This window comes from Anabrus simplex, chromosome 1, assembly GCF_040414725.1.
Source record: "Anabrus simplex isolate iqAnaSimp1 chromosome 1, ASM4041472v1, whole genome shotgun sequence".
Taxonomy (NCBI): domain Eukaryota; kingdom Metazoa; phylum Arthropoda; class Insecta; order Orthoptera; family Tettigoniidae; genus Anabrus; species Anabrus simplex.
Genome location: NC_090265.1, coordinates 495,160,819 through 495,175,687, shown reverse-complemented (window position 1 = coordinate 495,175,687; position 14,869 = coordinate 495,160,819). Strand labels below are relative to the sequence as shown.

At 40.3% G+C, this 14,869-nt stretch overlaps 1 protein-coding gene across 1 annotated transcript in view; it reads right to left on the bottom strand.

The window, feature by feature from the left end:
- The window catches only part of Rcd6 (Reduction in Cnn dots 6), a 144,819-nt gene that overhangs the window by 30,516 nt on the left and 99,434 nt on the right, over positions 1-14,869 (bottom strand). Inside the window, exon 3 of the mRNA XM_067144722.2 lies at positions 53-141. Within this exon, the coding sequence (XP_067000823.2) occupies positions 53-141 (89 nt within the window). The remainder of the gene's footprint in view (positions 1-52; positions 142-14,869) is intronic.

The window sequence follows — 14,869 nt, the reverse complement described above, 5'->3', positions numbered from 1 at the left end:
CTCTACTCAAAATAATTAATATAAATATTTTAAGTTATATTGTAAAACTTACTACTGTCAAGCCGTGGAGCAACAAGGCGGAGAAGATGAATATGAAGAAATATCCAGCACATAGTAAGTAGGCTGGAGCTGGCAGAGTTGCTGGAATTAAAAATCAAGAAATGCTATTTACGACTTCACGTTTGTTATTATGTTGTACATTTTTCAAAGCAATCAAAAGGAAGGACTGATTTAATGAAGGATGTGATGTTATATATATCAAAATGATAGAGAATTCAGGCGAAATATGTAACAAGTTTGTGTGAGGAAAGAAAATGGTTCACTGGAAGGATAATAAGTAGGCAAATGTATAAGGTATGTAGGCTATAATAACAGGGTAACTTATTTAGCTCTTCAATGCTGATGACATTCAATACGTACTGGTGACTCAATGGTAAGGAATTCTCAGCTCTATCTTGTAATGTTAAATTAATTGCCTGGTTGGAGCGTGATAAATTGTTTTACTTGAATGTTAGTACAGTAAAGGACACACGACATTAAGTGTTTCTCGATTAACTCTGTTGAGCTAATAGTGAAGTCGGTATAATTCCTTATAATTTAATTTAAAATAAAAACAATGACAGGTCAGCATTGGAGGAAGGGGCAATAGAAAATGAGAAAGACAATCATGAAAACATGTAAGGATGACAATTTCCACATCATATGCTAACATCTTCAAATAATAATTAGGCCCACTCTCTCTCTTTAAGTCTCCCCATATCAAGATTAAAGATATGTCAAGATGACCCCTCACAGGCAGCAGAAATGAACTCATCAGGGACTGGGAAAGAAATAGGACTGATGAGATTATATATATGCTGAATTATTAGCAAATGAACCTGCTATGCACTTTCAGGATGCTTCATTTTAGTTTTGAAGTGGACTTTCTATTCTGTACAATTCATGTTAAGTAAATATTTGTAACATTACCCTTTATTATCTAAGACTGATCGACCGACCGACCCCTTGAAGACTTGAGCCTGCCTGCCCTAATGTTACACCCCTGGCTACAATGTACTAAAAGCTGATATTTAGTGTTAATTTATTAAATAACAGATTATCCGACTAAAAGTTTCCAAAATCTTGAAAATGTTGAGTAACATACAGGTTTATTACTTTAACAAATCACTGTATTATTATTATTATTATTATTATTATTATTATTATTATTATTATTATTATTATTATTATTATTATTATTATACCGCATGGGTATACCCGCCCCGTTCATTCAAATGATGCACCTTGAAAAATGCCATCTTCCATATAAACTGGCAACGACTTGAGCAAGAAGTTTGGACTTTGGTCATCAGATGTCGCTACTGAAGTGATAAAAGACATTTTGTATTCCTAGGTTTACTACACTGAGTTGATTATCTTTTATTTTTGGTATGTTAAAGTTGTCAATACTTCTATCTCTTCCCGCCAACTTGTGATGCTGGCCAATCGAAAATTTTTGGTATTTAATTTTCAACCAATCATCGTTTTCTTGTACACATTTAATTATCCAATTAAAATTGGGAGTGTGTCGGATCTTAGCCCAGATCTTCCTAGAACCTTCCTCTTGGGTATAAAAGCTGGCAATTTTTCGAGCCACCTCGTCTTCTTCGCCCAGGTTACTGAGTGTGTGCTAATAGTGGAGGCGGGCGTGTCTCGCCCTTCATCGAGCAGTCCAGCGCCATGAGGGTTTTTTAAATTTTATTTTTTTGCTATTTGCTTTACGTCGCATCGACACAGATAGGTCTCATGGGGATGATGGGACAGGAAAGGCCTAGGAGTGGGAAACCATCTTCAGGGCTGCTGACAGTGGGGTTCGAACTCACTATCTCTCGAATACTGGATACTGGCCCCACTTAAGCGACTGCAGCTATCGAGCTCGGTCAGTAAGGTAATGGCAGCCATTTAATAACTATGTGATAGCCTCTGAAAGCTAGCTCGAGGGGAAGGTTTCCTATCTTTATAATGTAACTTTAAATATCCAGTCTTCTAAAATGTAAATTCCTACTGCAAATTTCAAACAAGCCTAAAAGCACTTAGCTTAAATTCGGGAATAGAGAGTGTGACACCCTCTCGAGTTCCCTATCAACTTGATTTCGAGGTGACTATGATTTTATAACCATTTTCTGTCTGTAGCTTTTATAACTTGAATTTTCTCCACCTAGTCACCTCTGAAGCATAGGACTAGCCTCTAACGTCTGGCTATAAGCCCAATTAGGGTTTTAGCTTCTAATTGAAATTTCAAGGAGTGCAAGTTTCCGCCTCCACATCATTTTGAAGTTTGGGCCAGTAATTCCAACCTGTGTTTTGTTTTCCTCAAAGGCCCGGCAGAATCGATATTCGATATCCCTGTATCATTCAATTTCTTTCTTTTAGGTTAAGTAGTCAGATTGTTGTGCGTCTAAGACAGTAAACACTGTTTGGATTATAATATGTAGGTTGTGCCTTTGGTAGGCCTGTATCTTTCTAAAACTAGGTGTCCTATTGTAAAGTTTTAATAGAGCAAAGACGCTCTTTGCCTTTTGATGGTTAAATGATTCGTTTTGGAAGGCGGTAATGTTGTGGTGGAGCAAAAGTGCTCTTGGAAGAATGGCACCTTTACTTCACACACTTTGGCACGAAAAGTTATTGTTTTTGTAAAAGGTTGTCTTCCGAAATCGAGATTGAGTTCATCAGAAAGGTCTGAAGTTTTTTGTTTCAGATCATTGTGTACCGAAAACGCACAATGATTTCCGTATTTTACACCGATTTTTATTTGAAAGCGAGCGATAGGCGCTCCGGCGTGAACTCAGCTTGCTTTCGCCAGGGGTAGTAGCCTACAACTAACAGTTAAGGCTAGTTAGCGCAAGTCTGAACGTGTTCACCTATATTCTGGCGCTCACGGGTTACATTAGCGAAAGTTTATAATTGATTTGTCGCATATTTACAATTTTTAACATTTTCCATCAGCCTTTCACATGAGGGCTTTGGACCCCCAACGGCAGCTCTAAATATGTTTTAATTTTATTTTTATTGACTTTTTGTTTTATCGTATTTTTGTAGATTTAGAATATTATGTACAATGCATATACAGTACTGTATAATTGTTACTATTTACAATGTAATCATCTGTTTGCATAAATCATTTATTCATCTACATTTGATACATCACCACTGAAGTGGTGTCATTAACGTATTTTCGGAGAGATGATTTTTCTCCCAATAATAATTCTCAATTTTCTGTACCTGCATCACACACTTTTTCCAAAGTTCATGTGTCATGGAATGTAAAGCTTCCTCACACAGATCTCTGATTACATCTTCACGGTCCCTTTTGTCTTGTGCATTTGCCATATTGACACATTCTATTTTATTTTTTCACGTAATCCCAGTTGAGTTCTATGGAATTTAACTCGCAATGCGCGACAGGCAACCACTCTAATTCAACATCTTGGCGCAAGTCTTTCGTAATTTTGTTCAATTCTCTTTTGCGGAATTCCAAAGTAAGGGCGTCTTTTGTTAATATATTGAAGTTAGAGGCATCGAGAGGCAGAAGAATGTTCCTTTTCTCTATGTAGGAAATAATATCAGTCTTCAGCCAAACCATCGTTGTTTTTTTTGTTTGTTTCCGAGTCAAGCATCGTATGGTAAGGTGCCTGATCAATCACAATAGCCGACTTCGGTGGGAGTTTCATTAAAATCTTGCGAAACCATTCCTCTTAATGCCGAGTATTCATCTCTTGGTGACAGTTTCCAGTCCCTTTCTTTCCTACAAAGCAGAGTTCCACCCCTTCCAAAAAGCCGTGTTCACTACCTATATGTAGTATAATTACACGTTTTCCGGCAACAGATGGGTTTCTAAAGCCCCCTCCCATCCAAAAGCCTCCTGTAAATGATCACGATAGTAGTCGTAGGTTGAGGAATTATTATTCAATGTTTCTATTACGTTTTCCTGCCAGGCATATTTAACCATACCAAGTCCCATATGTGTAACACACTTTATACCTATTTTCTCTGAGTCGTCGTAATTTTCTTAAGAATGCATGCCGTGAAGCAGCAACAGACACTGCCAATGATTCCATAAGGACAGGCTTTTTGTTTAAATTTGTAACCTAAAACCCATGCCTTTAATCAGTTGACGAAGCTTTGTACATGACATAATTGGGAAATCCGGCATATTTTTTCAAGTTTATCCTTCAGTTGTTTTTTTTTTAAGTTGGAAACAGTTTAGCCAGAAAGAACTCGTGAATAGACCTGCACATTACTTCAATAGTGAATTGATCCACTTGAATACTCGGCCGTCCGCTCGACAACTTCTTAGACGGGGTCGATAAATCAGCACACGACCTTCTCTCATTTTCCGCTTTAACTTTCTGCACTGATCGGAGCGAAATACCAAAACAATCTGCCACTCTGTTTTCACTTATCCTTTCTCCCTCTAGCGTGAAAAAGCAAATTGCACTTACAGTCATACGTATTTCAAAAGCATGGCCTCGCAGGCATTTTTAACTCTTGAACTGAGCAATACAGCCGGTGACAGTGGTGCCAACCTTTGAGTGTGTTTTCAGTAATCTCCCTACCCCCCCTTCCCCCCCATCCTCACTCGAAAAATTTCAAGTCAAATAAAGTATAATATAATCGTGTGGTTATTTCTAGCCGAGTGCAGCCCTTGTAAGGCAGACCCTCCCATGAGGGTGGGAGGCATGTGCCATGTGTACGTAACTGCGTGTTATTGTGGTGTGTGAGTTGCAGGGATGTTTGGGGACAGCACAGTCACCCAGCCCCCGGGTCATTGGAAATCCCCTACCCGACCGGGACCCTCTGAACGGAAGGCCAGTACGCTGACCATTCAGCCAACGAGTCGGACAAATCCAAAGTATCTCCTACCTTCTCGATAATGACATCCTCTTTGCCCTTTCCGACAGCAATTTATTGCCAAGTATTTCATATCACACAACAAAATTTGCACATTACCAGTTAGTTCTGTCATAAAACCTTCTTTGTTTCACACCCAGTAGCTGCTTTTCAGTGTGGATTTTCTTGAAGCATCCTTACCTCAATCATGGAATTTTCCCCTTCTGAACCAAAGGAGTTCCAAGTGTAGATGTGCTCAATGTAGACCTGAACTACAACTAAAAATGTTTTCGTTCCTCCCCTGAAGGGGAGGCGGGTTTCTTAGACGGTGACGCCGTCTCTCAGGCCGGGGATTTGTTACGGTGAAGGAGATGCTCTGAGAAGGTGAGAGGGTTGACAGCCGTGGCCTATACGAGGAACTGTCCCGGCATTCGCCTTAGTGCAGGAGAATGGAAAACCATTCTCAGGACAGCCGACGGTTGGGGCCTGCCGTGAGCTCCAGCCCCGTATCGTCTCCCGAGCACCAACTGACTGATTCCACAGCGTTCGCTGCGCTACTAGCAGCTATCACAGAGCCATCTGTTGTTCTGCATACACACTATGCCTGCAGAACTTCCACACGACACATATACGATTATGATCCGTTCACATATCCACAAAAAAAAAAAATAATTGCCATGACTTTTGCCCCAATCCTCGTATAATGTGGAAATTGCAAACAGATCTGATATTCTGGGAGTAGATCCTACAGAAGACATTGATGAAGCAACGAAGGATATGAACGAATAAGGAATAACGCGAAACAAATCACAACAGTAGCAATAACAGCGATACCAAAGGTGCTAGTAAGAAAAATAAATGGTTCAATGAGGCATGTCAAGATGAAGTTAATGAAGTGGCAATATAGCGTAATAAGTGGCTGCAGTCTAATAAGAATGTAGATGTTGATGAACTATACAGAGAAAAACAGAAAGAATGTAGTAAATTAATTCGTAGAAAAAAAAGTCTACCTGAGGCAAAAAATCCATGATGACTACAGAAACAGGAACATCCGCAAGATATATGGAACTGTCACAATTAAAAAGGATTTCAACCAAATGGACTATTATCAGAGATAAGTCTGGAAATGTAATTGCTGATCAGGACAAATTATTAAATTACTGTAGGCAATACTTCGATTCCTTGCTGAATTGTGATGATCCAGAAACCTGTATTGGTAAACCATCCAGTTCCCCATCAGAAGAACAAAATAATACCAGATCCATCGTATCAAGAGGTATTACAAAGAATTATGCGTTTAAAAAGCAATAAAGCTTCAGGTAGTGACAACATTCCTGCTGAGCTTATTAAATACGGTGGAGAAAGATTACATAAATACATATATAAGATCATTCTAAGGATATGGCACGATGAAGTTATTCCAAAAGAATAGTAGGAATCACTTAATGTCCCAATTCATAAAGGAGAGGATAAGGAAGAAATTATCGTGGCATATCTCTTGTAAATACGGCCTACAAAATTCTGTCTTTTATTCTCTTATAGCGTTTAAAACCATTAGCTGAAAATGTTATTGGAGATATTTTTTTTCTAGTGGCTTTACGCTGCACCGACACAGATAGGTCTTACGGTGACGATATGATAGGAAAGGCCTGCCGACAGTGGGATTCGAACCCACTATCTCCCGGGTGCAAGCTCACAGCTGCGCGCCCCTAACCGCACGGCCAACTCGCTCGCTTTATTGCAGACTATCAGAACGGTTTTTGTAGTAACAGATTCCCTACAGACAACATATTTGCAATTACGACTATTAATGATAAGGTGTGGGAACACAAGGAGTCTGTTCATTATCTCTTTATAGATTTCTTCAAGGCATATGATTCAATACCCAGCCAGCCAGGACAATCCCCATCTCACCCACATCGGTGGCCACCAGCAACGATTTTCTGTCAACGTATGGGCGGGCATTGTCCAAGATCACATAATAGGACCTTATTTGCTGCCTCCCCATTTGACAGGTCCATGTTACATGGTGTTCCTGCGAGATGTGCTGTCACAGTTCCTGGAGACTGTACCCCTTGTCCGCAAAAGGACAACACGACGGTGCACCAGCCCACTTCGATGTTAATGTCCGCGAGCACCTGAACAACACGTATCCTCATCGTTGGATTGGAGGTGCTGTCCCATGGCCAGCGTGATCGCCAGACTTTTTCCTCTGGGGTTACGTCAAGTCGTTGGTGTATGAAACCCCCATAGAAATAGATGAAGACCTGCTTGCCAGGGTTCAAGCTGCCTGTCTTATGGTAAAACAGACACCAGGGATCTACGAGAGAGTGCGGCAGAACTTCATGCACCGTTCCCATGCATCCACTGAGACTGGATGGACATCACTTTGAACAATTACTATGAGCAATGTTGTCGTTATGTAGTGTATGCTGTGTATGTTCATAACACAACAAATGTACTTTTCTGACCATTGGTTTCTTATCTCAATATAATCGGTGGTGGACCCACTATCACCTGTTTCAATTTAACCCAAAAGGTTGGATCTGGATGCATAATAATCAATATTTATCATATTATTACCTACTATTTTTAAAATGAAAGTTACAAAGCTGTTTTTACTACCACTATTCCATTTCTGTAATAATAATAATAATAATAATAATAATAATAATAATAATAATAATAATAATAATAATAATAATAATCTCTGCATTGTGTGCGTAATTTACATATTTTGCTAAATGAATTTCATGAATCTCTTGAAAAATGAAACTTTCATTGCTGACACGTGAGATTACAGTATAATATAGGCCTACCCGCTAGGTACCGAAAAGTAATCTCTTTCTTATCCTACGCTTTATGATGCTATCAACAATGCAACTTATGTACGAATGTACGTATTTAAAATAGTATAATATTTTCAGTGTCCATTCAAATCACAATGATGATCGTCACACGCGCAACAATATAAAGGGCCTAGCGAGAAAATGTCCAATATAAGCAGTTTTCTATTAATTGAGTATCAACTATATTTTATATATATAATGTAGCCTATATACGCAGAAAGCAATTTTTTTCGAAAGCGAATTAAAGCCCGGGCGGGATTTTTTTTTTTTTTTGCAAGTTGCTTTATGTCGCACCGACACAGATAGGTCTTATGTCGACGATGGGACAGGAAAGGGCTAGAAATGGGAAGGAAGCGGTCGTGGCCTTAATTAAGGTCCATCCCCAGCATTTGCCTGTTGTGAAAATGGGAAACCATGGAAAACCATCTTCAGGGCTGCCGACAGTGGGGTTCGAACCCACTATCTCTCGAATACTGGATACTGGCCGCACTTAAGCGACTGCAGCTATCGAGCTCGGTGAAGCCCGAACAAAAACAATGTGTCGAGGATATCGGTATTATGGTGTAAGTAGTTTGTTATTTTGGTTACGGCGCTGTTTATGTGAACAGTTCTGTAAAAATACCCTTCCTGAAGCCACGTAATTTTTGAGATCGACCGGAATTCGAACCTCAGCCTTCCAGGGAAAGCGGTAAGCAAGCAGCTAAGCCACCGAGCTAATCACGCCCCTGTGTATAGCCTAATGTGCCTTATTTTGTTGGGTCAAGGTTTGGAAAGTTTGCTGTGTCACTTGAAATAAAAGCCAATCCCAGCATCTTCCTGAAGAAGCTAGATGAACACAGATCCTTACGGAATAGCTACCTAACTTTACCGTGTTTAATGCTGAAAGTTTACCACAATGTTTCTCTTCAATATACACCCACCTATTGGACAAAAACATGATTTAAATAAAATCCACGCACAGAGAAGCAGAGAAGATCAAAACCTTGCAGCCAATGTGCGAGTATAACACAAACAAATCATGCGCAGACTCTTTAAAGTGAAATGCGTAGCTGGAAGTCTCGTTGTACCTGTTAGGAATGCGGCGACCCCCATTCCTCGCATTGTGACGTACAGTACGTCCGTGGTCGTGCACAGCATACCAACATCTAAAAACAACGCCAGGGCCGCTACCATCTATGCCAACCTACATCTTGAAGAGGTGTAGCAATCCAACTGACGAGCCCACTGCTAAACTGGGGCGAAACGCTGGTTATTTCACGGTTGAAAAGGTCTAAACAGCTTTAATGTGTTTAACATTTGCAATATATGAAATTAAATTATGGTTTCCTACTAGGAACTATTTTTAAAATATAAAAGCCAAAATCAGGTATTTATACAAGTGGATTTGCATACGGTACTTCCCTTAGTGTGCCGTCAGTGCATTGTCTTACACAGGTGTCTCAACGGCGCGATAGCCGCCAGCTCTTGCAAAGTTGTGGCAATCCAACCGACAAGCGCTCACTGCTTTACTGGGGTTTAATGCTGGTGATTTCACGTCGGAAAAGGCCTAGAGAGTCTTAAATGTTTTTACCTGCAACCTGTTCGATGTTCTTGAATAAATCAAATACAATACATACAGCCCCAAATTGATTTATGCTCTTCGATTTGAACTCCATTCTCGCTTCAATCATACAGCAAAAATAGACAATCTACATATTGGTATCTGGAAACGGTTATTCTCATATGAAATCCAAGAACGTACGATTGAAATTACGAGCACCGTAAGTCTTTTCCAGAGATTTAATAAATGGACCCTGGACGGTTTTCTTTCTTTCTTGAGCTTTTCCCTTTTCTCTCAAATTTGCCATCCTCGATTCTCAGCATTTAACGTTAATTACTCGTAATTTATGTTCTAGGTGGATTAATCTTGGGGTCGGCATTCGCTTTCTGGGCAAATCCCGAGAATATATTGTAAACCCAAATTAAATCAATTTCACCGAGCAAATTTTCTAAAATTGTTTTATTTTCCTTTTCTTTTACAGTAAGTAAAATAACCCCATGGCGCAACAGCCCCGAAGGCCATGGCCTACCAAGCGACTGCCGTTCAGCCCGAAGGCCTACAGATTACGAGGTGTCGTGTGGTCAGCACGACGGATCCTCTCGGCCGTTATTCTTGACTTTCTAGACCGGGGCCGCCATCTCACCGTCAGATAGGTCCTCAATGTTGTAATCACGTAGGCTGAATGGACCTCCAACCAGCCCTCAGATGCAGGTAAAAATTCCTGACCTGGCGGGAATCGAATTCGGGCCTCCGGGGGTGGCAGCTAATCATGTTAACCACTACACCACATAATAGGCCTACTGGAAAATAATCTTAGTTCAGTATGTGTGTGATTGGACATTATGTAACATAGAGAAAGTTCAACTCCTCTTCTCTTCCGACCCCCGATTAGGGAGTCTTATTTCCCTGCCATTCGAAGTCCTTCCTTTCTTCTGCCGATACCTTCATTCTTCAAAAAGTCGGGACTCTCTAATTCTTTTTGTTTTTTTCAGTGTCAAGAGGAGATGGTTGCCCAGTTGTACTTCCCCTTGCAACAGTAATCACCATCTTCCATTCTGTCGACTGTACGCTTATTTTAGTTCTACTGCAGATCAATCAGTACGCGGAACACCATGCAGATGTGTCAAAATAGGGTAAGCTTATCTCTGCAGAACAGAGAATGGCTGACTGTGAACTAGTTCAGCTATCCGACTGGTTAGTTCACGAACTAGAAACCTCTAAAGCGTGAATGTGTTCATACAAGACCATCTACAATATATTGTAGTTGGTCTTGGTTCATGCCTCCGCAGATAGCACCTTAACGTACTGAGGTCAGTATATCCTCTACAGCAGTGGTTCCCAATACACTAGCGTACCACTAAACCAACAATCATACTTTCACCGTATCCCCAAGTAATATTAGGTACGTGGTTTTCAAAGCCAACATTTAAAATCCCATTATGTTATTTCCCAATGTTAAGTTAATAACTAGTGATTATACAATGAATTAGGCCTACTAGAATGGTAATTAGATCTTTTATTGCATTAAAGTAAATATCATAACTATGTATGTGTGCATAATACAATTATTTGGGGAAAATACTACTACTTGGTGTGATTAATTATTCCTAAATGAAGCACTGTATAAACATTATGGTAATGATTTTTTTATTGCAAGAGTTCATTTATGTTATACACACTAACTTGATTTGTTAATGCGAGGAGGCGGGCTTCCGTATGTCCGGTTCAATGTTTGTTACTTTTAGCCGTAAGTCTGAATGAATTATTAAATTATTCCCGTATTTTTTTTATGTACGCAATTGAAGAAAATGCACTCTCACATAGGTAAGTTGTGCTAAAGGCATCTCTGATCCAGAATTCTGATTTTAGATTTTCTGGAAAATAATCCTCGAGATCTGATATTAGGCTCTCACAATGTTCCAGTGTGTTATTCACCAGTTCATGAAACGGTGCAAGAATGGAAACGATGGCACCGTCCCTTCGTTGTGATACGATTCAAGGCTGGAAGTGCGGAGATGTAGTTCCTGTCTTCAGGAAAGTAGGCAATAATAAAAAAGGACTAAGGAGAGGAAGGAGCAACACAGCCTGAGGATGCGCAACTACTGGGCAAACATCAAAGCCCATTCCAAAATGTAATAGTTGAATGTCGTGGTCCTTAGCTGGCCTATACGAAACAACAACAACAATAATAATAATAATAATAATAATAATAATAATAATAATAATAATAATTATAAAGTGTCTGTGAATTTTGAAGCAACAAAGAAAAATACAGAGGTATAATTAGAATACAACAGATTATACCATTTTCTCTACCAGTCATGAGTACCAGCATTCGAAGGCTCGCGTACAAATACTGGTACGCGTATCACAGTTTGTTCTTCAGAAATACAATTATTTTCATTTTAGAAACATTTCTCTTCAGAAAACACGTGTACGACCCGATGAGGTAATTTTAAGAACCACAAACTCGTCCAAATATGTTTGATTTACAAACCTCAAAATAAGGTTCCTTAGTAGATTTTAAGACCCTACGGATTCCATATCACATGTGTATGTATTTTGGTACGTGCATCTCGATGATGATGCTTGTTGTTTTAAGGGGCCTAACATCTAGGTCATCGGCCCCTGATGGTACGAAATGAGACGAAATGCAATGACAAAATAAAAATCCAAAATCCTCCACTGACCAGAATTCAAAGCGTGAGGACGAACAATGAACGGGTGGATATGAAGTTAAAACAATCAATGGAGCCGACCCGCAATGCCTCAGTCTCAGAAACTGACGGAAAACAATAGTATACTGACCAAGGGACTGCTTCTATAGCTCAATACTGAATCGTCGATGCTTGCAAGCTAAAGGGGTCCAAAATATAGGTCATCGGCCTCTCATAATGGTACTTATCGCTTGGAAAGTAGAACTATGGTATTTGACATGGTGCGGTACTAACCAAAAGTATCGTAGACTCGCGGTATTCCACACATTATGGTACTACTCACAGGTAATGAAATTCGCACAAATAATACAGACCTATGGTGTTTCACACATAGCGGCGCCATTTACAGGCAACGCAAACCTATGGTTTTCATCACGTAAGTATACTAACCACAGGGACTCGTACTATCCCGTGGTGTTCCTTATGTAGTGGGTACTAATCATAGGCAAGCCAGAACCCTGGTGTCGCTCATATAGTGCTACTAATCACAGGTACCGTAAAAGCCTGACTGCACGGTGCTCCTCATTGCTACTAATCACAAACCTATTTGGTACCTAACATATTGGTACTATGCGCAAGTAATAGCGACCCATGGTGTTCCCCGCTGGTTGTACTAATCAAAAGTAGTTTCATGGTTCAAATCCAATCATCCCTTGGTCGCCTCTTACGACAGGCAGGGGATACCGTGGGTGTATTCTTCATCTGCGTCCCCCACCCGCAGGGGTAGTGTGTTTGTTCCGCTAGAGGTATTTTATTTCCCTCAAGTCCGCCGGCAAGCCGGTTAGGACCCCCTTATCCGCCACCTGGGACGCGCCACGTGGGAGTATCACCTCTCTTCGTGGGTTACGTACATCTCGTTGTCTGCCTAAGAATGAATATCAATGCACTACTTTCTAAAGTGTGTGAAATCTAATTTATTGTAATTATGAAAGACTCACACTCCATTTCACTGCACTTTCTGGGATCGTGCGGCGCTTGCTTTTCTCATATGTCGTTATCTCTGTGTTGTGTTCGACATGTGAAACACAAAAGGTCAAGTATGAAAGCTGTTCTTTGAGTTTCCCAGGCAACCGACATTAGCGTGAAGTGCCATCACTTTTCTCGAGAAGAAAGTTAAAGAGACTTCGTGTGCTCTCCCAATGCGCAGCCTGAAGAATGTCGGGATTTTCTAAGCGCGTTACATGCACAATACATACAGGGAAGTAACTAAGTAAAATGTTTTCGATACTTTGATTTCGATGCCTCTATACCCTCGATACTCAAGAGGTATCGATATCGAACGATACTACTACAGATGAGCTCCATCTCCATACTTTTTCGATACTAAAATATACCGAGCTCGATAGCTACAGTTGCTACAGTGCTGCCGGTATCCAGTATTCGTGAGATATTGGGTTCGAACCCCACTGTCGGTAGCCCTGAGGATGGTTTTTCGTGGTTTCCCATTTTCACACCAGGCAAATGATGGGGTTGTACATTAAATAAGGCCACGGCCGCTTCCTTCCCACTTTCTGTCCCTTTTCTGTCGCCATAAGACCTAGCTGTGTCGGTGCGAAGTAAAGCAATTAGTAAAAAGAAGATACCAAAATACCCACATTTGTAATTAATATCAACCTGCCAGAAGTAGCAGATTTTAAAGTGGTCGCGAGGAGCACATGTTTCAAATCAATTTCGAAATATCAGTTAGCAGGTATAGCAAGAAATTGGGCCCGTTTGTAGTTTTACTGATCCCATAACTAAAGAGACCTTCCTCTGAATTTGTGTAGATATTACGGTGCCAGTATGTCTGAAATACAAATTTAAGTTCTGTAGCAGGCCAATGAAACGTGTCGAATTGTAGCTCGAGGTAGATGTTTTAGAACGTTATATTGCACTAACTTGTAGCATGATTTATTTTCAGTTTGGACGGCTATGGAAAAACCGCCCTCCGCCTACAAAATAACCTAGTTCTGAGTATAACTAATAACAGAAAAATGAAATGGCGTAGGCCTATGGCTTTTAGTGCTGGGAGGGTCCGAGGACAAGTCGCTCGTAGGCGACCTGCGCGTCGTAATGAGGATGAAATGATGATGATGACGACGACACATACACCCAGCCCCCGTGCCAGCGGAATGAACCAATTATGATTAAATTTCCCGACCCTACGGGGAATCGAACCCGGGACCCCTGTGTCCAAAGGACAGCACGCTATCCATTTAGCCACGGAGCCGGACACTAATAACGGAGACTTTCAGTAAACAAACCCTGTGGTCTTTTTAAACTATCTTTTAACAAGCAAGGACGCAACTTTTTGTAAAAATGACAGCACCTTTAGCGTAAAACCTGATTTTGATTTTAGTTTACTACTTCAACATTTGAAATGAGTTGTTATTTTGGTAGTGAACAGAGCCAATGCGTTTCGTAATCTACCGCTTTTGGATAATATGAGTGAAGTGTGGAACTATTTCCGATTGGATCCTGTCAGAGATAACCGTGCCATTTGCCGCATTTGTAAAAGTTTCCCACGACGAGGAAAATTTCACTACACTAGCCTGAAGAAGCATGTCACCTCCGTTTATAAAACTGCTTTTACTGAGCATGAATATCCCATCAAAAAATTCGAAACGGTGAAAGTGTAACAAGTAAAGAAACGGTAGTGGAAGAGCCTGTATCCGTTCATTCCATTTCGAAGTCATTGTTCTCGTTATCGTTGTCATTAACATCATAAAAGTACTCAAAATACTAGGCAGCCTATTCTCGCATCTTTTCTGGACGGTAAACCCAAATTTAAACCGGGAAAAAATCGATCGAACGTACCAGGAAAGTGGCTTATATGATATGTAAAGAAAAAAACGGCCATTTCGGATTGTAGAGGGATTTTCGCAGATGATTCAGCACCTTAAACCTAGAAAATA